This window comes from Chiloscyllium punctatum, chromosome 4 (assembly GCF_047496795.1).
Source record: "Chiloscyllium punctatum isolate Juve2018m chromosome 4, sChiPun1.3, whole genome shotgun sequence".
In the NCBI taxonomy this organism is placed as follows: Eukaryota; Metazoa; Chordata; class Chondrichthyes; order Orectolobiformes; family Hemiscylliidae; genus Chiloscyllium; species Chiloscyllium punctatum.
In genome coordinates, this window is record NC_092742.1 from 74,626,467 (window position 1) to 74,647,078 (window position 20,612).

Here is a 20,612-nt window from a genome sequence, read left to right on the forward strand (position 1 = left end):
CTTTATGGCAACGCGGAATGCACAAGGCACTGAACAAGTGAGGAGCTGTTCAAGGTGGGTTCGAGGGAGGTGTACGGTCTTCCACTGTTGTAGAAAAAAGGTCTAGGTTTTGTTTACATAAAAAATGGAGATGGCTAGGTGGACTGAAATGGGAAGGGAATTCTAAACAGTCTGAATATAGCCATTGAGAAAGGTGCTACAATGGTTGGCCTGAGACAATATGACTATGAGACATGGGATGAGAAGTAGGCCATTTGGCCCATCAAATCTGCTCCGCCATTCAATGAGATCATGGCTGACCTGATAATCCTCAACTCCACTTTCTAGAGTTTTCCCCATAATCTTTAATTCCCTTAATGATTAAAAATCTTATCTCAGCCTTGAATATATTTAATAACCCAGCCTCAAAAGTCCCCTGTGGTTAAAAAAATTCCACCTATTCACTTTCTGTGAGGAAAATTTCCTCCTCACCTCTGTCTGAAATGGGCAACTCCTTACCCTGTGTTTATAGCTTCTGATCCTAAAATCTCCCAAAAGGGGGGAAAACACCCTCGATGCATCTACCCAGCCAAGCCCTAAAGAATCTATTGTGTTACAGTGAAGTCTTCTCTCTTTTTCTCAACTCCATTGAGTACAATCCAACCTACACAAGAAAATCAACTGTGTGAACCTTCTCTGGACTGCCTTCAGTGCTTTCTTTAGATAAGGGGACCAAAGTGTTCACAATATTCAGGTTGTGGTCTGCCTAGTGCAAGAATCAGGATTTTGCATTCGATTCATTGACTATATTCAGACTGTTTAGAAACTCCCTCCCCATTTCACTCCAGCCAGTCATCTCCACTCTTTTTATAAACAAAACTTACACCTTTTTCTTCAACAGTGGAAGAACCGTACACCTCCCTCGAACCCACCCTGAATAGCTCCTCTTTTGTTCAGTGCCTTGTGCATTCTGCATTGCTGTGAAGAACTCGGAGGCCATCCCTGATGTATATGATGAGCCCAATTACAAATACAAGATACAGCAAAAGATTAAAAGCCAGCCTGCCAAGTTTGGCACAAATGTGGAATTTTGTACAGCTAAATGCCAGGTTGAGACACTCTGAAAGCTGCAGTTTCTGAGGAATGACATTTGTTGTCAGTTGTAACTCACTGTCACTTCTGAGTCAGTAGATTGTGGGTTCAATCTCCACTCTAGAAACTTGTATACTGACACTCCCATTGCAATATTGTAGAAGTGCCACACTGTCAGTATGACAATGAATAAGATATTCATTCAAGCACACATCTGCCCTTTCAGATGAAGGCAAAGGATCCCAATGCATTATTACAGGGCATTCTCTCCAGTATCTTGGCTAATATTCATCACTCAACTGACATTATCATTAAAAAATAAATGATTTCAAGTCATCAGACTGTAGGGCTGCTCTCTCATTACAGAGAGAGAGAGAGAAACAGAGAGAGAGAGAAAGAAAGAAAGATGACTGGTGGTGATTTAACCTGAGGGCCACTGTCCTTCAGGCGAGGGGAGAGATTGAGAAGGAGAGTCCTTCATGGTAACCTCAGCTGGTGATGGGAATTGATCTCATGCTGTTGGAATTACACAACTTTACAAACCAATTGTCCAGCCAACTGAGTGAAACCAACCATGCTCACAAAATCTGATGATACGGCCATTGTCAAATTGCTGTTTCTGGGAACTCACTGTATTGGTCTGCTTTATTTTGTAGACTGCAATATCTCAAGGTTGAATATTGGATAACAGGAACAGCAATAGGCCATTCAGCCCACTGACCCTGGTCTATGATTCGACGAGGTTATTGCTCAACATCTCCCTAAGGGAGTCAATTCGCTCAGTTGGCTTGGCTGGTTGGTTTGCAATGTGGAGTGATGCTAACAGTTTTGGCTCAATCCCTGCACCACCTGAGGTTACCAGAAACGTTTCTCCTTCTCAATCTTGCCCCTTGCCTGAGGCATGGTAATCCTCCAGTTAAACCATCACCAGTTGTCTCCCTCTAATAAGACAGCAGCCCTATGGTCTGGTATGGTTATGTCAACTTTATCTTTTTACCTCAATTCCACTTCTCTGCGCTATGTCTATATTTCTTGTCAGTTATTGTGAAAGAGGGTAACCAAATGTGCGTTTTTATTGGGCATCTCAAAGAAGGAAAACATTAGAGAAATTGTAATTAAAGATGTGATTTGACCAGGGCTTTTGCAACAACAGAAGGCGAAAGGAAAAGTAATTGGGGACAGGGAGCTCTGTTATCATTTGGACAGAATTCTGGGTTCTAAACCTTTGGATTTATCTCAAGGTGGCAACTGAAAAGATTAAAAGAATGAAGGCACTGGCAACATCAAAAAATAATTCATTTTGCTTTGTTGATACAGTGCTAAACTATAAAAAATTTTGTCTCATTTAAGTTTGAACTTCAGGCAGGCAGCTGAAACAACCCCCAAAGGTTTGATAAAACCACGTGAAAGATAAAGCTGAGTTCTATGTGTCCCTGACCCTATGTTTCTGGATCATATAACTGAGGATTACAATACATTAACAAATGCGGAAATAAAGCTTAACTGTGAACCCAAAAACAACGGGAAATATTAACCATTTCATTACTGGCTTTCAGACTCTTGATGAGTCAGAGGGCTGTGAGTTCATGCCCTTTTCCATGGCACCTTTCAAAGGAGACTAAATAAAGTTTCTTATTAATATTGGCCAAAATGTATCCCTAAGTCAATGTCACTGCAGTGGATTCTCTCGTCATTTATCACACTACTGTTTTTCCCATTGCTGACTGCCACAATTTGCTGCATCATATCACTTCAGAGGTAATTCATTGACTGCTAAACCAAGGTCCAGGACTACATGCTGTGGGATGCACTAAAGCTTGGGGCAGATGCTAGCAAGTTGCAGGTGGGACAGCCCACGGATTAAAGTCTTTCACTCAAAATATAGTGAGAGTTCAGTTACTCATTTTGAGACACTCTCATAGCCTTATTATGAATGTAAGTAGTTTCCTTTCATGTTTAGAAAATGCTTTTATTTGTTGCAACTGGATTGAAGCACAAATGAGGAATGTCAAAATTCTACTGTGTTTCCTGCAAAGTCTCTCCAAGACTGTATTGTATTTCTTATATTTACTCATAGCTAATTTATAAATGAATTATATTTTTGTAATAAAAAGTATTCATTGATTGTTAAACGTTGTAGGTTGTCTTCAGTTTGTGAAATGCACCTCTTTTACTTCCTCTGCCACTACGGGATAATGTTTTGATATTGAAGCAGGTGAATAAATGCAAGTTGTTGTAATATATTAATGTTATATTGGGGAGGGGTGAGGGGGAGTTGCTATAGCATTGAGCATTGATTTTTATTCACCAAGTTTTGCAGGCTTTCAACTCATTGTACAGCAGTAGACACTTCTATCATCTCTAGAGTGCAAAGAGTGCTGATGGTTTCTGCCTTTTCCTGCTTGAATGATGCATTTTGCTTGTTTATCATGCTTTATCATTAGGAAAGACATGGAGAAGTGGAATGTCAACACCATCTGCTTCCCCTATTTGAGTTAGCCCTTGAAGGAGGGGGTGGAAAGGTAAGTACTGGATGGATGCACTATGTGAATACAAGAATATTAATTCAATGGATGATTTAACTTTCAATTCAGATTGTGTTGGTCAAATATAACTTTTAAATAGCATAAGGTAGTATTTAACTCCTAATTCTTGTGTTGATACATTCAAGCATGTGTGCATAACATGGATGGCAAATGGAACAAATTACAGAGTACGTGATGGGTCTTGAGCTGTCTGTTGCAGCATATTGCAAAAAACTTTGGAAACACTGTTATTTGATAAGGACTTCAGCAGAACATACTAAAACATGAATCATCTGGCCTGGCTAAGATGAGGTGTTTCATGTTCTGAATAATGGCATTTTAATTATACAATTCAGGTGTAAATTATAACAGTAATTGGTAGCTATTTCTGGATTTCTGTTGTAATTTATTGTTCAGAGTCTATTTTTCAAATAATGATTACTGCAATATTGAAGTGGTATATGTAACTTTTTTTTTCCTTGCTGCAGTGTCATAGTAAAAGGATTGGGTTAACCTGGGGAGTAAGCACAATGACCTAACAACAACGCAATCCCCCTAATTAGCTGTCAATTAGCATTATTAAAATGAGGTTGATCATTCCATCTGCGCAATGTTTCAATTTCACTGAGTGCCTTTAGGTCACAAAAGTCACTAGTCTAGAGTTAAGACAGTTATTATAACCTTTTGTAGCATGTATTTTCTCTCTCTCTCTCTTGCTCTGTCTTACATCACCTTCCCACTTCGATAACTCTTTAGTTACTCTTAAGAAGTTAGTAAATGGAATCCATGTTCCATTGTATCACCACGAGTTGGAAATGTAGCAGATTGCAGTATAAACACACTGGGGTATAAGTCATTGAACTCTAGTGTTCCCTCATAGCAAATTGATAGCATAATTTTATTATGCTCTGAACAATGACTACAGGGAATGTGCAAGATCTGCACAGCTCTACATATAATCCATTTGACTAAATGTAACACTTCCATTAGATGAGTGTATAATGAAAGTAGTACTAGAAGCTAGCAAGGACTATAACATTTCAGTTTTCAGATCTTGTCAAAAGGGCACACAATAAATCATACATATAGCTTATTAAATGTCATAGGCAGGTGATCCAACAGGGAGCACAACGAGGGTGCTTATATTGCAAGATGACTTCTCTGTCATGTGATATGTATTCTTCAGAGTGATAAGGTCAGAAATTCTTTCCATGGATTTTAATAAGCTACTTATTAAAAGTCCTTCAATGCTAATTATTTGACATATCCTTTTGGTAACCATCTATTAATATTGAAGTGGTAGCCATATTTTAGCAATGATTGGGTAATAACAATCATTGTTCATTTTTATATAATTGATATTATAATTCTAATGAAAAAAAGGAAGATTCTGTTGTCAGGACAGAATAAAGAAGATCTGGAAAAAAATGGTCATCATTTTTTTTAACCCCAAGGCAATATGCTGTGGGAATAAAAAGGGGACTTTCTGCACTATGATGATATTAAGTACTGTCTAATAGCTGATGTGATAACAGGCCTTTAATACATTAAATCTCAAAAGAAGACTGATTAATTACCGTATTAAATCCTAAAGTGAGTTTATTATAACTATCTAAGTTGCTTCATCGTGATCTTATTCAGTTTTTAAAAATACCAAATATTACGCTAATAAAAGACATATACTATTGGCAAGTAAACACATAATGGTCAGATCCAAGAGAGACAAATCTCTTTGACTATATGCAGCCATACTGCAAAGCCCAATTTAGAGCATTAGCAGTTCTGTTAGCATTAACAAAGACAAATTAAATTACTAGCTTTTTTTAAAATCAATTGCATGGTTTGCAGTTTAGACTATATACTAACCACTGCCTAACCCAGAAAGATAAACTGAATCTGTACATGCCTGCAAAATTTGGTATCTGTCATCATTCATTATATATAAGGATAAGATACATTTCACACCATATGCCATTAAATACTGATTCTTGCCAAAAGCCTGGATGTAACCACCGCAATATTTTCCCATGAGCCATAATTGAATCGAAAGATGTTTTCACAACAATCAGATAAACTCCAAAAGAAACAGTAATTTGACACTACAGAGCAAAACCTCAGTATTCAGGTATCATGTGATTTAAGATCCCAAATAACACAAAAATTATTTTAAGTGAGCATGGTCCACATAATTAAAAACTTCTTTCATTCTAAAGTAAGAGTTATAACAAAAGATAAAGAAGGTAAAACTATACCTTGTTATATGTAAAGCGTAATCTTTTACCTTGTTCTTTATTTTAGCACAGAAGCCTTCAAAGCATTGTTAACTTCACTTTATCTAGCACAGTCCAAACATTGCTCGCTAACCTTTCCTTTATTGCTTCTAACAACTGAATATTAAGGAAACTCCAAGGAATTCCAAACCCAATGTTTCAGCTGTACGAGAATGATGTGCCACTTGCTAATATCAAAACAGAGCTTCCTTGTGGCCTCTCAAGCCTTGATTGTGCTGTGGAAACAAAGGAATGATTCAGCATCTCCTTTCATGTGGCTGCTGGAAACTAGAAATGACTGCTTCAGTCCACTGTCACTGGTCATTAATTTGCCGACATCAAATAAGGAAGCTTTTCTAATTGATTACAGGACTTTTGCAAAACATTCTTTAGTTTGGTAAGAGGAATTTCATTCACATGTATTTTTATAGTTATTTAGTAACCTTTGACATTTTTAAAAGGAAGTGTGTTATCCCAATACTTTCGTGGTGTCTATTCAGAATATGGTCAAGTTCATAAAACAACATGTCCAGTGTTTACAAATGGAGGCCTCTGCATCACCTTTGACCCTCAGCTTGCCAGCCTATACAAACTGCTGTATGTCCATTTTTTGTTCAAAAATGACAATGTCATCTGATAAACTGGAAACTTTAAGACTAGAGCGGCTGAGCTCTTAACACGGTAAATTCTTTAGGATATACTAAAATATTAATTTGATACAAAATCAATTATAGCCACATAGCCTAAACTTGCAAAATTGATGGAATCAACAGCTTTAACTGCTCTTGAACTCTACGCATTCATGAAATTGTTTCAAATATAAACAATATTATTGGATTTTATGAAAGATGATTTTTAATATGAAATAATTTGGTAATTTTCTTGATCTTCAATACAACAGTTTATTTCTGCATAAGTCACCCTGACAGAAGCTAAGCAACTCAATTTTCTGCTCTGTAGCTAGGCATATTGCTTTCTACATAGCACTAGCATGAAAAGGCCGTGGCTAAGCTTTGGTTACTAGTGTAATTGAAATGCTATCCACACTATAGGGTGCATTAAAGTCAGATAACAGCAGTTCCTGTGGCCAATTTAAGTAGCTTGACTTCCCTAGGAAAAAAAAATTGCCTGACAGATAAGGCAGACAAACTGGCTAATTCTCCAGGCATGTCTTTCATTGTGATCCTAGAAAAATGAGAAAAAAAATGAATCACAGAACCACAAAATCAATTGACCCTCAGGTTGCTCATCAGGCACGGAGTCCGATAAACCTAAAAGCTTCGTTAATGTCTGCCTGCCTGTATCCCACAGATAGAGCACTTTGTAAATGAACCTGCTTTGATAAATATATTAAGGAAAGCTGCGAATAAAAGGAAAGTCTTCTCATTTGTAAATACAACCCCTGCTACATGGAATTATAATGATAAAATGGGGTTCCATGTAATTAAGTTTGTATAAGACCTGAAATCCGTGCAAATACCTTCCCTGAATTTTGAAAGGAAACTGTCAGTTCAATTAATCTGAACATCACCCGAGAATGTACTGAACAAAATTAAGCTGCAGATAAAGCTCGGGCCAGTATTTTGATAAGTAATTCCTGTATCATTTCTTTGCTACTGTGATCATTTTATTTAATCCAACCTCCACATTCCCCTTACTGCTACCCACTTCCCTCCTCCCCACCACCATTCAAAGTTATGTGCTAAGCCATCAACAAAGGGACAAACCAGTATGACTGTAGTGGAGATAATCCATCAAATCACATGTGCAAGTTAGGAAAAGAAAATTCCAAATAAAACAAAAAAGAATATTGATATGCTATTCAAAATACTGTTGCATTTCGAACTCAGACGGTAGCAATGTGTCCAATACAGAGGGTTGAAGTTGCATGTTTCTATGCAAAATGGTCTTGCGTTTTAAAAAGATGGAGTTAGTTACAAATCAAGGAGCACTGCCACAATAATGAAAGGCAGAAATAATTCACTCACCAGTTGTTCACTTGTAGGATTGTGAGTCCTGTGTCTTGAGCTAACTGTTTCTTCTGCTCCTCTGATGGGTACGGATGCTGCACAAGAACATAAATATCAGGCAAGAGACGTTTAGAGCCCTGAAACAAGAGCTGGCACTGATTACATTACATTTAGTCTAACTATAGAAGACTGCTGCCTCATTTAAACGACATCGTTGCAAGAGGTAAAATGCAATGCTCACCTAATATGGAGTTTTTTTTTGAGAAACAAAATAAGTTATTTTGATTGCTGGGTGTTGACACTTTTTTGGAATGGCCTCTAGCCCTTTGAAAGCCATGTAATTGCAGGAGGCTTTCCTCATCTTACCCTGTCCATATTAGTAATGACCCCTTGCAACTACTAAACCACTAATAGTTTTCAGCAGAGGCAAAAGAAATGAATAGGATGAATCTAAATTCACAGTTGGTAATTTACATTGTATAAGGTTGCCTTAGCCACTTGGACTGCTCTTAGTCATCAATCGTCCTCTGTCAGGTGCTGCACTACGCCACTGTGATAAATACGCTTCCTAACACCAGAATTCATCCAAACAATGTAATTGTCCTTTATTTTCTACTCAGTAATGAAGATAATTAATGGTTTAGACAAACAAAAAGGATGTTTCATCAGGAAGAGCAGTGGGTGAAATCAAAAGGCTTAAATGATAATTTTGAATGGCCGAAATATATGTTGTAGAATAATTTCTCAATATATCTCAAATGACTCTGCTGTAGCACTAAACAAATTATTTACCTACATCAAAATACAGTATGTACTTCCCTTTCCTATATGATCTGCCAGTATATTCTATTTCTATTTTTAAGCCAATATTCCAGCATAGATGACTATAAGGTGTCAGTATAAAGCTAAGACTACTACTGTTGAAAAAACCAACACACCTTTGGGTGATGAAGTAATGCTATGTATATGGCCATTTGAAATCTCTAACTCATTCATTTTCTGGCACAGCCATCCTGTAGCAATTGAGGTTTCCCAGTGGAATACATGCTAGAATATAGTAACAATGATGATGGATCACTTCATCACTGTGGAACCAGACTGTGGTGAATTAAGGACACAGGTCATAGGTTTGGCTGTCCTGAAACCACTCTGCACTGATGAAGCTCTCAGAGGTGTGAAATGGTAGCTATGTATATTTTAACTAGATATTAATTTTCATCTTCCCTGTTACAAACTTAGTGCTGTACCTCTTAATATTATGGTCAATAATAACTGCCAAAGATATGACACTGGATATATTCTGCTGTACAAGCTTAATTATTTTAATTCTCATTTGGCACGGTCAATTTATGCTGCAATGCATGTAGATCTAAATGTTATTACTTCCTGACAACAGCCAAAACAGGCAGGAATGCTGCATGACTCACTTGGCCTCACAGACTTGTGCTACTAAACATGGAGAGTGAGTAAAGCACACACATGCAAATTGCAGCAAATGGCTTCACTTGCTTGCTGCCTCAACAGTGCTTACAGACTACCGAATAACAATTATGGAAGCTCCAGTGAATAACTTGCGTGATTGTGTCTTGAGAAATAAAACAGTTATCATTGCATACACTTCAAAGGCCTCGCTCAAAATCCAGTAGCTATGTAGTGCTATTGTGAACAGGGTTCCCCCATAGAATACAGTGCTGCCCCCTCAACAATAGCTGGCTTCTCTCCTGTTCGCGCCTGGCTTAAAGCCAGGCATCTGTTTGCTACACCATTAATTTATGTTCACTGAGTTGGTGCAAGGTTCTAGAGCAACGTTTGTGATCAAGTTGCCTTCCAAGTTGAGGCGATAGCCTGCCATTTTTTGAGACGATATGTCTGAGGCCTCACACTGAAATCTATCAGCACTGATGTGTGAGGTTAAGGTGAAGTTCTGTCATTTTCTAATGCATTCATGCATGTGTAATATGAGGAGATTCAAGTGTCCAGTTATTGTCCTAATATATAGCTTTAAGGCAAGTGAAATTTTCACTGAATCTAGGTAACATTCTATAAATTACCTGTACTACCCTGTCATAAATTTGTAGAAATTGCATAGTGCACTCAATCAGCAAGTCCTCTGAATAAACACCAACATCAATTTAATGGCTTGTGCACACATTGTAAACCAGAGAATTTGAACAGAGGGAAATCAGATAAATCAAACAAACTTGAGCTCACAAAGATGAGTTTCTAACTAAGCATTTACACTAAGGTTCCCTTATTTCACAGAATATCTGGAACTTTTTACATTAAACATTTGAAAAGTAAGTTTATGCAAAATTTAAAATAAATGTTAGAATTTTCTGGCTTTGAGTACTGAATGCAGAAGCTTTGCAATTACAATTTTAATAAACAGTGTTTGAAGTGTATTTTATTGTACATGACAAAATGCTTTATTTTAGCACGTACATTCAGGCATAGCCATAGATGGAGATTATAATACTGTCTACATAATTGATTACAACGACATACTTTGTGCCCCATTTATTCTGCATGTTTGATGTTCATGTATTGCACCACACCAGTACCAAATGTGTGGTGGAACTCTGCCAATTTTGCAGAAACTGCCAATTCAGCATAAGTAGCAAATTCACCAGGGCAACGGCAGTACAAATGGAGGGTGTAACCGTAACTGTCCATTACAATCACAGTTAAAATGCTACACCACATTGAGCACTTTAACTGGGACACTATGTGGCTCTCCCCCCAAAAAATGTTAAAATTGCCTCTCACGAATAAGAAATAAAGTTGCTATGGTTAATATTATCTACAGCGATCAAAACAAAAGTTTAAACCACCTACTGCTCCTCACTTTAAACAATACTGATAATAAAAAACACTTAACAGAAAGAACCAGCATCATAGATTCCAAGCACTGATGACTAGAGATGACAGTTCCATCCTGTACCCTAAATTACTGGATCAGTGTAGCCAGAATTTATGAGAGTCAGACAGTGGACCTCACATAGCTCACATATTAGACCATTAGGCATCTAACTACCTCTGAACAATTTCAATGCATTATCTCTCCTCCTCCCTTGGGGCACAAACTTCACTCTTCCATACTTTTAATATATTTTGTCTGCACGAGGCAGATCGAGTTATTACATGCCAACGGAACACAGCAAACACTAATATCTGGCTGTGAATGCAAAAGATGTGATTTCAGCATGCCTACTGCACAGACAGTAACACAGGATAAATACTGACACAGCAAACTTTATCTAGAGATAGTCATTTTACTCCTGTGTTATAGCTTGATTTGTTTTCATACTGACTGCAGATCAAACCTATTCCTAGAAAGATGGTTCATTATTTTGTTTACAAGTCATGCACACAAGGAATTCACTTATCTTAATTTCATAGAAAAGCCTGCAGTAACCACAAATAGAGGAGTGGTTTCCACATGAATTATCTCAAGTCAGTGGTTACAAGGCGTTTCATAAGAAACCTCTGCTTAAAGCTCATCAAATAAAGAGCACAATCACACAACATTGTCAACATAAAGGATCAAAATCACTGTATGTCATTATGAGAAAAGTATCAGACTTGGAACAACAGAAAGACTCTTAATAAGGCTCTTCACAACTTTATTTCTTGAAAGAAAACAAAATATTTCTTCAAAAGGCATCTATTGGACATGTACAGAATTTTCTACATAGATAGCAGCTTGACCAATGATGGAAGCTAGTTAGAGAAGTAATGCTGATTTTCATGCTAGATGACAAAGGGATTACATCCCAACATTTGACTGCAACTTGCATCATTTGGATTGTTTTTTTTTAAATCAGAGCTTGGCCTGGGGCACTATTGGAACAGTCAACTTCATGAAGACTTGCACTCCTGCTGGTCCTTGTTCACTACAAAGATATGATACATGATGGTCTACCAGCACTTTATAAAGAAATCCACACTTATGATTGAAGGAATACTTTATAAAGAAATCCACACTTATGATTGAAGGAATACTTTATAAAGAAATCCACACTTATGATTGAAGGAATACATGAAATGATTAATCCATTGGTCCTCCGTTAGATTTCTTATAGTCACTGACATTTCTGTTTGCAGAGATCTTAGTGTTGTATTGCGACTTCTCTTACTTGTACTTGTCTCACAATATTAATATAACGCTGGTTTCTCTCAGTCTTCCACTCTCTTTCTATTTCTTATCTCAGTTCTTCTCTCTTTCACCTGCTGTCAAACCCAAGAGTATTAACAATAATTTACAGCTCCGATATATTTTGAGTCATTTTTCAATATGAAAGATACCTTAATAAGGCAAGTTGCTGATGGTCATGGCAACAAGAATCTAACAAGTGAAATATAAACAGTGGAGTGGACCACCTGGGTTGAACAGTCAGCTTCTATTTTACTTAATATAAAGTCTAATGGAATATCTTGTTCATGAAATAAGTTGACTATTACAGTATTTATAGCATTTGACTGAATAATAGTAACAAAACACCACTTTGGTACTACAGTATGCAGATAATTTATGGAAGCCAGTCAATGAAATCAATTTGCTGAGAAAAAGCAATGAATTTGTAGCAAGTGGCCTTGTTTAAATAGAGGAGGGGGGACATTGGTCAATCTAATTTCAGCTAGAGAAAAGAATATTAACACATATGGACCACTCCAATTTTGAAATCTTTCTATTTCTTTGAAATAAGGAAAATCCAATATGTAGTTTCAATTAAACTAATTATTTCTTGGCTGTATGATTTCCAATCCATTAGTCCAAAACTCTGGAATGCAAAGTCTATAAATCCTGCAACACCAGGAGCAGCACATAGGTCGAACCAAAGTTCATCATAACATTGGGAAAGGTGCTGACTTGGTGTATTTATTAATTGGTTGAGGTGTTGCTGGACTAGCCAGGGACAAGAAGAGGCATGGCTGAGCGCAAAGGATGGAAGGAAATAGCTCTAAGGAAAAGAACTGGAATAAGAAATAGACAGAGAGAGAGAGAGAGAGAGAGCCAAACAACACTATTGTAGCTGTACTGAGACAGGCACAAGTGGATGCAATTTTAAGATCTTTACAAACAGAATTGTTGGACAGTACACAAAATCTAATTGATGAGGCCAGAATTTGAAAACTTTGTAGGTGCTGTTCAGTGTAAGCTGGACCAAGGGCAGTACCATGCTCGCTGTAGGCTTCAAGAATACGTAAGGCACGTTACTACAGCAATTGTTTTAAGTACTTGTCAGATTATATGGGCTCTATATCATGGAAACTGTGGCACATCTTTCTGGTAATGAATCACACAGCTTGTTGACATTAAAGTATTGGTCAGAAAGCAGCATCAAAACAGTGATCAATAACAATTCCAGTCACTATTAGGATCTGCAGAACTTGGTATAAAATTGCTCGAATTACAAATATACATCCAGAGTCACAAATTGCACATGATGTCATTATTTTACTGTGATGATATAGTGGCAGCTTTGCAAACAGATGGGAATGAATCCCATCCTCACTAGTGTGTGTTTTTACAAAACCTAAACTTGTAAAATCTGATACCAGTTGGTCTAATGGGAGGGCCATATTTGTTCCTGTGGTTAGTGATTGCTTTTGTGTCAGTGCAGGGTGAGGGAGAGTTATTGGGTATTGTGGTATACTATATATTCTTGTACTGTGTATCAGATTCTTGGGAGGGTTGTGAAAGTAATGCCTGTATGCCATAGTCCTTGAGTGTGGAAGGCTACCCTAAGACTTAAATTTCAGAAGGGTGAATTCCTACTTGGTAATTCCCAGAGTTAGAAGCCGAGGCTGAACCAAGCACTCATCATTACTAGAGCAAAAACTTCCACCCAGCTCCCTCTAGCTGTATTGCACTTCATCTATTCCGGTTCATGCTGGAACTGAAAAGTCGGTGCATGTATACAAGACAAAATACTTAACACCCTTCTCACTGCTGTGAACTGAATTAGGACAATGCTAAGAGAAAGAGATTTAGTTTGGATCTGGATGAACCAAAGTTACTGTAGTCTCTGTGGATCTATAAATGTAAGTAGGGATTATGTGTAGCTAAAACAAATGCAATGTTGTAGAAAGCTCATTTCCATATTATGCAATTTAGCATTTAAAAACAAAAGCTCATATTCTATCATAAAAGCCACAATTAACATAGGACATTAAGACAACTATCAATGTCAAAAAATCTTTTTACATAAGCACATATAACATATATTTGACTTCGTCCCAATTACCTTTTGCCTGAATTGCCAGCATTTGCTTGTTTTCTTTCATTAACTGTTTTCCCAGTCTGGTCTAACAGGAAGTCTAAAGTGATCCTGACTCCTCCCTGGAGGCTGCTCATCAGCTAGTTCAGCTTACAGCAATGAAAAATTGGTAACACACAAGAGCTCTGACCCTTTGGTTTCTATCAAATTATCCTTTATTACAAAAGATAATAAAAGAGCAACTGTCCTACCATATCCTAGCTAAAGCTGTTGGTCTTTTATGTTTCTTTGTTATTAGCATGACAATACTGATGCTCAACCATTGTGATCATTACCAACTCCAGTAATGCTGACTAAATTGTTGAGCACACCAGCAGGTCATTAGCCTTTGAGCTGGTTATATAATAGGTTTGAAACAGATTTGATAAACCTCAAGTTCTTTCCTGTTGACAAGTGTCTCAATTCTTTTCAACAACTTTCAGAATCATATCAGAAGAAAGGAACAAAACTGCCAACGGAAGTAGCCCAAATAGCTTAGACAACATAGGCTGAATTGTAGTTGAGTAAAAGTAGAAGACAGCTGTTGGTTTTTACTTGACATCGGAATAATTAATGAAGTAATCAAGCTATCAACTGCAGACTATGGCCAGCAGGCACTAGTTTAACTAATGCCTTCAAACCAGGCACCAATGGCCCCTTCAGATAATAACCCCTTTTTTGACGTAAGAGAGTAGGTGTGCATAAAGGAAATGCAATTGTCTCAAACTGTTATTCCTGTTTCCTTAACTGTCTGCCTGCTGTGCTGAACGGCATTTATTGCTCTTATAACTGTGAACAGTTACTGTACAGAATAATACTCAAACTGCTCAACAGGATTTGCAGCATTTTGGTTTCTTCTCATCTTGGTCTGAGCTATAGTCTGACTTGGATGTATTTAAAAGTCATGTCTAGTTCTCCCAGAAAGCTACACTGAGTCTTCTCTATCCCTAATTAACATAAAGGTGCTTGTTATTCAAATTTGCACATCCATCAAAAGCTATTTCAAAGTATAACGAATTGAAAACTCTCAGCAATAGGTATCCGTGTCATTCATTTTCAGGTTTTAAATCAGTATGCAAAATATAACTTCTAAGGCATACTTTAACACCATTAAGAATGATTTCTAAGCATCTATTGTTAAAATCCAATGCTAATCTGATTTACAAGTCTTCAGAAGTGATGGTGCAACGCAAGGAATACTTAGATTTTCTTTCTGCAAGAGCACTGATAATTGCTGTGGTCAGTAAGTGCTTTTGTGTACCAAAGCGAAAGCTGTTCTTGGGGGCTGGCACATAGCAAAGAAAATCTTTGGCTCATCCATGAATGGGGCAATAAGGCACCTACCATGCCACAATATAGGAATGTTGAGTAAGAAATCTGCATATGCCCCTCAGTTATGTTTGATATCTGAAGCTAGGGTTTCCCTAAAGGGCAAATTTGCCAAGTCTTGGCCACTAGGGCTGTAGATGGAGCATCAAATCCTGTTTGAGCAGGGAATTATTTCTCAGATTGCTCATTGCGTCTCCTAGTAAACCGATCGGAAAGAAACACTGCCTGTATCTGTACCAGTTCATTCTCCTGACTGTATCTGTCGGGTGTTTGACAGTGCTGGAGGAGGGAGAAAAAAACACTTATTCCTTGTATTTTTAAACAACAAGTTGAGGAATTGTGTCCTGTGCACAAGTGAAAATGCTACACTGTTTGCACAACGACATATGTTAAAAAGCAGGGGTGGATTCATATGAAGGAATTTCAGGCAGATAGATTTCCATGGGGTCAGCTAGGAAAAGCTAGTTGACACAAGTTGTCATATTTAGGCTGGAAAGAAAATAAGCACCTGGGCCTGATAAAACCCAGAGCTGCTTTTTTCTCCTTTTCTCTGTGATGTGGTCTTTTGCATGACCCTGCTCGCTCACTGCTATAATAGGATATCACAGAGATTCTTCCCTGGAATCCTCATTTACCTCCAGAAAAGCAATTTTGTACACACAGTTCAATATCTCTGTAGTTGTGGGACGCTAAGCTCAGGGCACTCACACACACTGTTCAGTTAGCGCACCCATCAACCAAAGTACTCGGCATGTCACTCGACTACTGTGTGGCTAGCACAGCTAGCAAACCAGGAGCTCAAAGTATACATTACAATTGCTTAATGGGTTTACCTGGCATGTGAGCGATATCTGCAATTTCCACCCTCCTTGCCCCCGAAAACAAACTGAATAGGGTACACACCAGGATACTGCAGGATGGAGAATTGCTCAACCCTACCTCGCAGGCCATGGCTTTCTGTCTTCATGTAAATCAGTGCCTGTCACTGCATGCATGATTCACTGCTCAGAGTGTGCTGTTCTGTGACGAATGAGTCCTGCTTAATTTGGCAGTGATTATGCAGGTTGCTAGCCTCCTAAACCCCTTTGAACTTGTAATTGCTGCTGGTTTAAATAATGAACATTAAGGGGGGGAATTCAGAAAAGTGTGGATAATTACAGCCTTTTTTTTTCCTCTTCACTGGTAAAGGGTTGCTGAGGTGGCTGCGAACAGTGTCATAACAGCCTGTGCAAGCTTGCTTTTGACATCAGGAAATCTCAACAGCCCCTAAGAAAGGAGGGGTTGGTATTCATGAATATTCATAGGCAGCCACCTCTAGTTGTCATGCTTTCCATTTTTCTTGGTAAAACAAAACTGCTCATAATTATGGACGTGCAAAGGAGTGATTTAGCAACTGCACAGCATTACACACATAGGCATCAGATATCATATCAATGTCAAAAATAAAACTGGTCAAACGTCTGAGGTGTCATTGTTTTAGATAGCTGGACTGACATTACGACAAGTGATGCACAGTGCATCCTAATCAAGAATTGTTTCAATGCAACAGCGCAGAGTCTAATTTTGAAGTCAAACAGCAAAGATTTATGGCAGCACTGGCAAACCAAACTTTAAAAGTCCTTATGTCTGTTTTTGATTTTACTACATTCCTCCCCTCCACAACTTGCCACCACCTCCCCCAGCTTAGTTCAACACTTGCTGCCCCCCCCCCACCACCACCTCCCCCCCCCCCCCCCCACACAACCTCCCCACTCTCCACGACCCTTCTAGTTCTTTGTCTATTTGCACTTTTGCTCTGGATTTTCTTTACCCTGGTGTGAGACGAATATCAAAGACCCGGGCTGTTTGTAGGCCTCCAGCACATAACAACATCTCAATGGTACATTTTTAGAACCTGCGTCACAACATGGCAGCCTATGATTAATGGCAACTACATTGAAAGCAGCAGCTCGTCAACAACGCCCTCCAGCAGCGCTTGCAAAAAAAAAGTACGCAATCCTGCTTCGTGAAGGTTGGCGCTGCCACATTAGCTGGATTGTGTGGAATACAAACATAAATTATCATTAAAAAACCATTCCTTATAGAGGTACATTTTATGATCACCTCTGGATTACATCACTTTTATCCAAGAATGATATTGCAAATCAGCATGTTTCATAGGAAGCACGTGACTAGGAAATGAGTATAGACTTAATAGTCTGGATTTTCAATGTTGATAAGTGGAAGGCCTTCTTGGTAAGGTAAATTCCCTGGCTATTTATGGGAGGTCATGTGAATTCATTTTTTAAATCAATTAAATTTAGATCCAGAATGTAGCAGTATCAAATGGCAGATACCAGGAAGAAGATGGTGAAAGCTTAGAAAATGAAAATACATTTGCCCGCTGAATGAAGATCTATTCTTGGAAAGCTGGTCAAGTTGTACCAAATTTTCCATGGGTTCAAGTTTATAAAGCGCTCCTCAAAATATCTTTAAGAATATTTCTAAGTGGGACTAAGGTGGTACTTCCATGAACACCCACAAATTCAAATAGATAGTTGCAATTGTTAAGCAAGTGAAAAACTGAGATGAAAACAATCTATGCCATATATTTCCAGACACTTGCTTGCTCATTTCAGGGACATAGAGTTCCAGCTCCAAAAAAAAGCAGATTGCTCTTTTTTTCACTTTTTAAGCAATGAACAGTAGTGAAGGGGACTGCAAGTTTCAGTTTCAAAAATCTTTCTGAAGAAGAACCAATTGCATGCACTGTTCCAGTCACTCTTTGTGTTTTACAGATAAAGTCGTCAATAAGCACTGTGTTTGAATTCTGCTAGTTCAAAAATATTTATACCCTTTGAAGTGCAGCTAAGCTGGATTTGGGATTTACCTACGGTAGCATTTTCTAAAGAAGGTGATCTGTAAGGCATGAAAACATCTTAACATCTTACTATTAGATGAGAAAGAAGTGCTCAACACATGCTAATATTGCCAGTAGTATTATAATTCAAGCTCCTGCCAATCTTTTCTACTAGTCACTGTCCAAATGAATCATATATTCTGTGCATTCTAAATCAGGCTAAAGCTTTAGCTACTTCAAATATGTTTCTAAATCTGTAATAAACCTGCCTTTCCTCCAACAGTGCATATTTATACTTTTATTGTGGTATACTGTTGAACACTTGGATTAGACTTAGAAGTAATACTGAGAATGTAGATAAGTAAAGATCTGGCAAATGGAATATAATGTGGGAAAATGTGAAATTGTCCATTTTAGCAAAATGAATAAAAAGGAGCATATTATTTAAATGGTGTGAGACTGCAGAGAATCAGAGGGATCTGTGTGTGCTTATGCATGAATCACAGAAGGTTAATATATAGGTACATCAAATAATTTGGAAAGCTAATAGAATGTTCTCATTTATCATGACATGAATTGATTATTATACGTTGTGTGGCTAAGCTTCAGTTTTACAGGGCACTATGAAATTGGAACCAGTGTACAGCGCACAGTATTGGTCATCTAAGTTTAGAAGAATGCAAATGCATTCAGAGAAGGTCCACAGGATTAATACTTGGAATGGGATGGGGAGGTTGTCTCATGAGCAGAGCTTGGACAGGCTGGCTTTGTATCTGCTGAAGTTTTGAATAATAAGCAGTGACTTGATTAAAACATGTAAGATCCCGAGGCATCTTGACAGAGTAGATGTGGGGAGGATGTTTCATCTGATGGCAACATCCAAAGTTAGGGGTCACCCATTTAAAACAGAGATGAGGTGATTTTGTTTCATATCTCTGGGAGAGTGAGAGTCTTTGGATTTTTTCTTCCTGACAAGGTGGTGAAACAGAACATTTAATGCAAGGCAGAGGTATAGAGATTCTTGTTAACTGAAGGGGTGAAAAGTTGTTAGGGATAGGCAGGAATGCAGATTTAAGATTAGAATCATATCAACCATGATCTTCTTGAATGATGGATTAGACAGGCTTAAGAGGCTGAATGGCATACTGCTGCTACTAATTTGTACGCTCATAAAATAATGCTAAGAAGTAATAAGCAATCTAGTGAAAACAACAAAATTCTTTGATATTTAACTCTTGGAAAGATTGCAGTAATGTTGGTTTTCTGTCATTATTTGCTTCAAGTTCCACTTGTTTGTTTGGAAGCAAGCTTAACTCGATGGTTAAACAGAAAAATTGGTGAGTGGGGGGAGGGTTTTCTGGATTCAGGAATGCCCGGTATCGCTCTCACTTGCTGACTCTATGGGTCAGTCCGTCTTCCAAGAACTAATATGAAAGAAATATGGTGCTGCCAAGACAATCTGGCAGAAATGGTCTTCTACCTTCACTTAAATATTCCCAGAGCAGAAAGTCATTGACAAAAGTTGCTCTCAGCAATGCAGAGTGAAGTGGGTAAGTGGGTGTAAAAGTCTTATGAATGGGTGTAAAAGTGGGTGTAAAAGTCTTAAGGGTTCTATGGCCTTAATTTCTTATCCTATAGAGGCTAAACTGAAGGATTTTAATAAATGTGACTGGATTCGAATCTTTATTTTAGAGACAAAATCTGCCACAATGAAAAGTTCTGTTTTACACTGGACTTAGAAAATCAGTTGGTTATTGCAATCCTGGAAGGGTTAAAATCCCCATCTCATAGCTTCATTACTTCATGTGAGAAAACAGGACAAAGACAACAGATGGCAGACAGTGTTGACTTCTGTCCTTTCCATTGTACAAAAAAGGGCTGCAGAGAACCCTTGTTTGATAAAAGCAGAGGCTTTGGTGGCCTTCGCCATAATTATCTGATAGCTCTGTGACTGATGAGCTCTGGAACATTTAGTTTTCTATAGACACGGTCTGTGACAAGTGAACTGTCCCTGGGTTGCTATGGGTGACCAAAGTGCTGACATCAAGTCCCTACAGCAAACAAGCACATGACAAATGAGGCTAGGAGCCTCAATCGGTTTTGAATTTCGGTGAGCCCCATTCCCCTCAAACACGAGTCCCATTAGATACAAAAACTGTCCTGAGGACAAAAATGAGTTAAATCAAGAGCAGGGAATTTAATTCAAAATTTAAAATAGTGGAATCTGTACTGAAAACAAACATTAAAATTACTTAAAAATACTGCTGCTTTTAAAGATCGGGACCAGAAGATAACATCCAGTTAATGATGGTATTTTTATAAATTATTTTCCTTTGCTGAAAACCTGA

At 38.0% G+C, this 20,612-nt stretch overlaps 1 protein-coding gene across 11 annotated transcripts in view; it reads right to left on the reverse strand.

The window, feature by feature from the left end:
• meis2a (Meis homeobox 2a) overlaps window positions 1–20,612 on the reverse strand; it is a 117,002-nt gene that overhangs the window by 27,229 nt on the left and 69,161 nt on the right. For all 11 annotated transcript variants that reach the window (XM_072569033.1, XM_072569037.1, XM_072569032.1 and 8 more), the window contains one exon: window positions 7,855–7,931. In XM_072569033.1, the coding sequence (XP_072425134.1) occupies window positions 7,855–7,931 (77 nt within the window). The remainder of the gene's footprint in view (window positions 1–7,854; window positions 7,932–20,612) is intronic.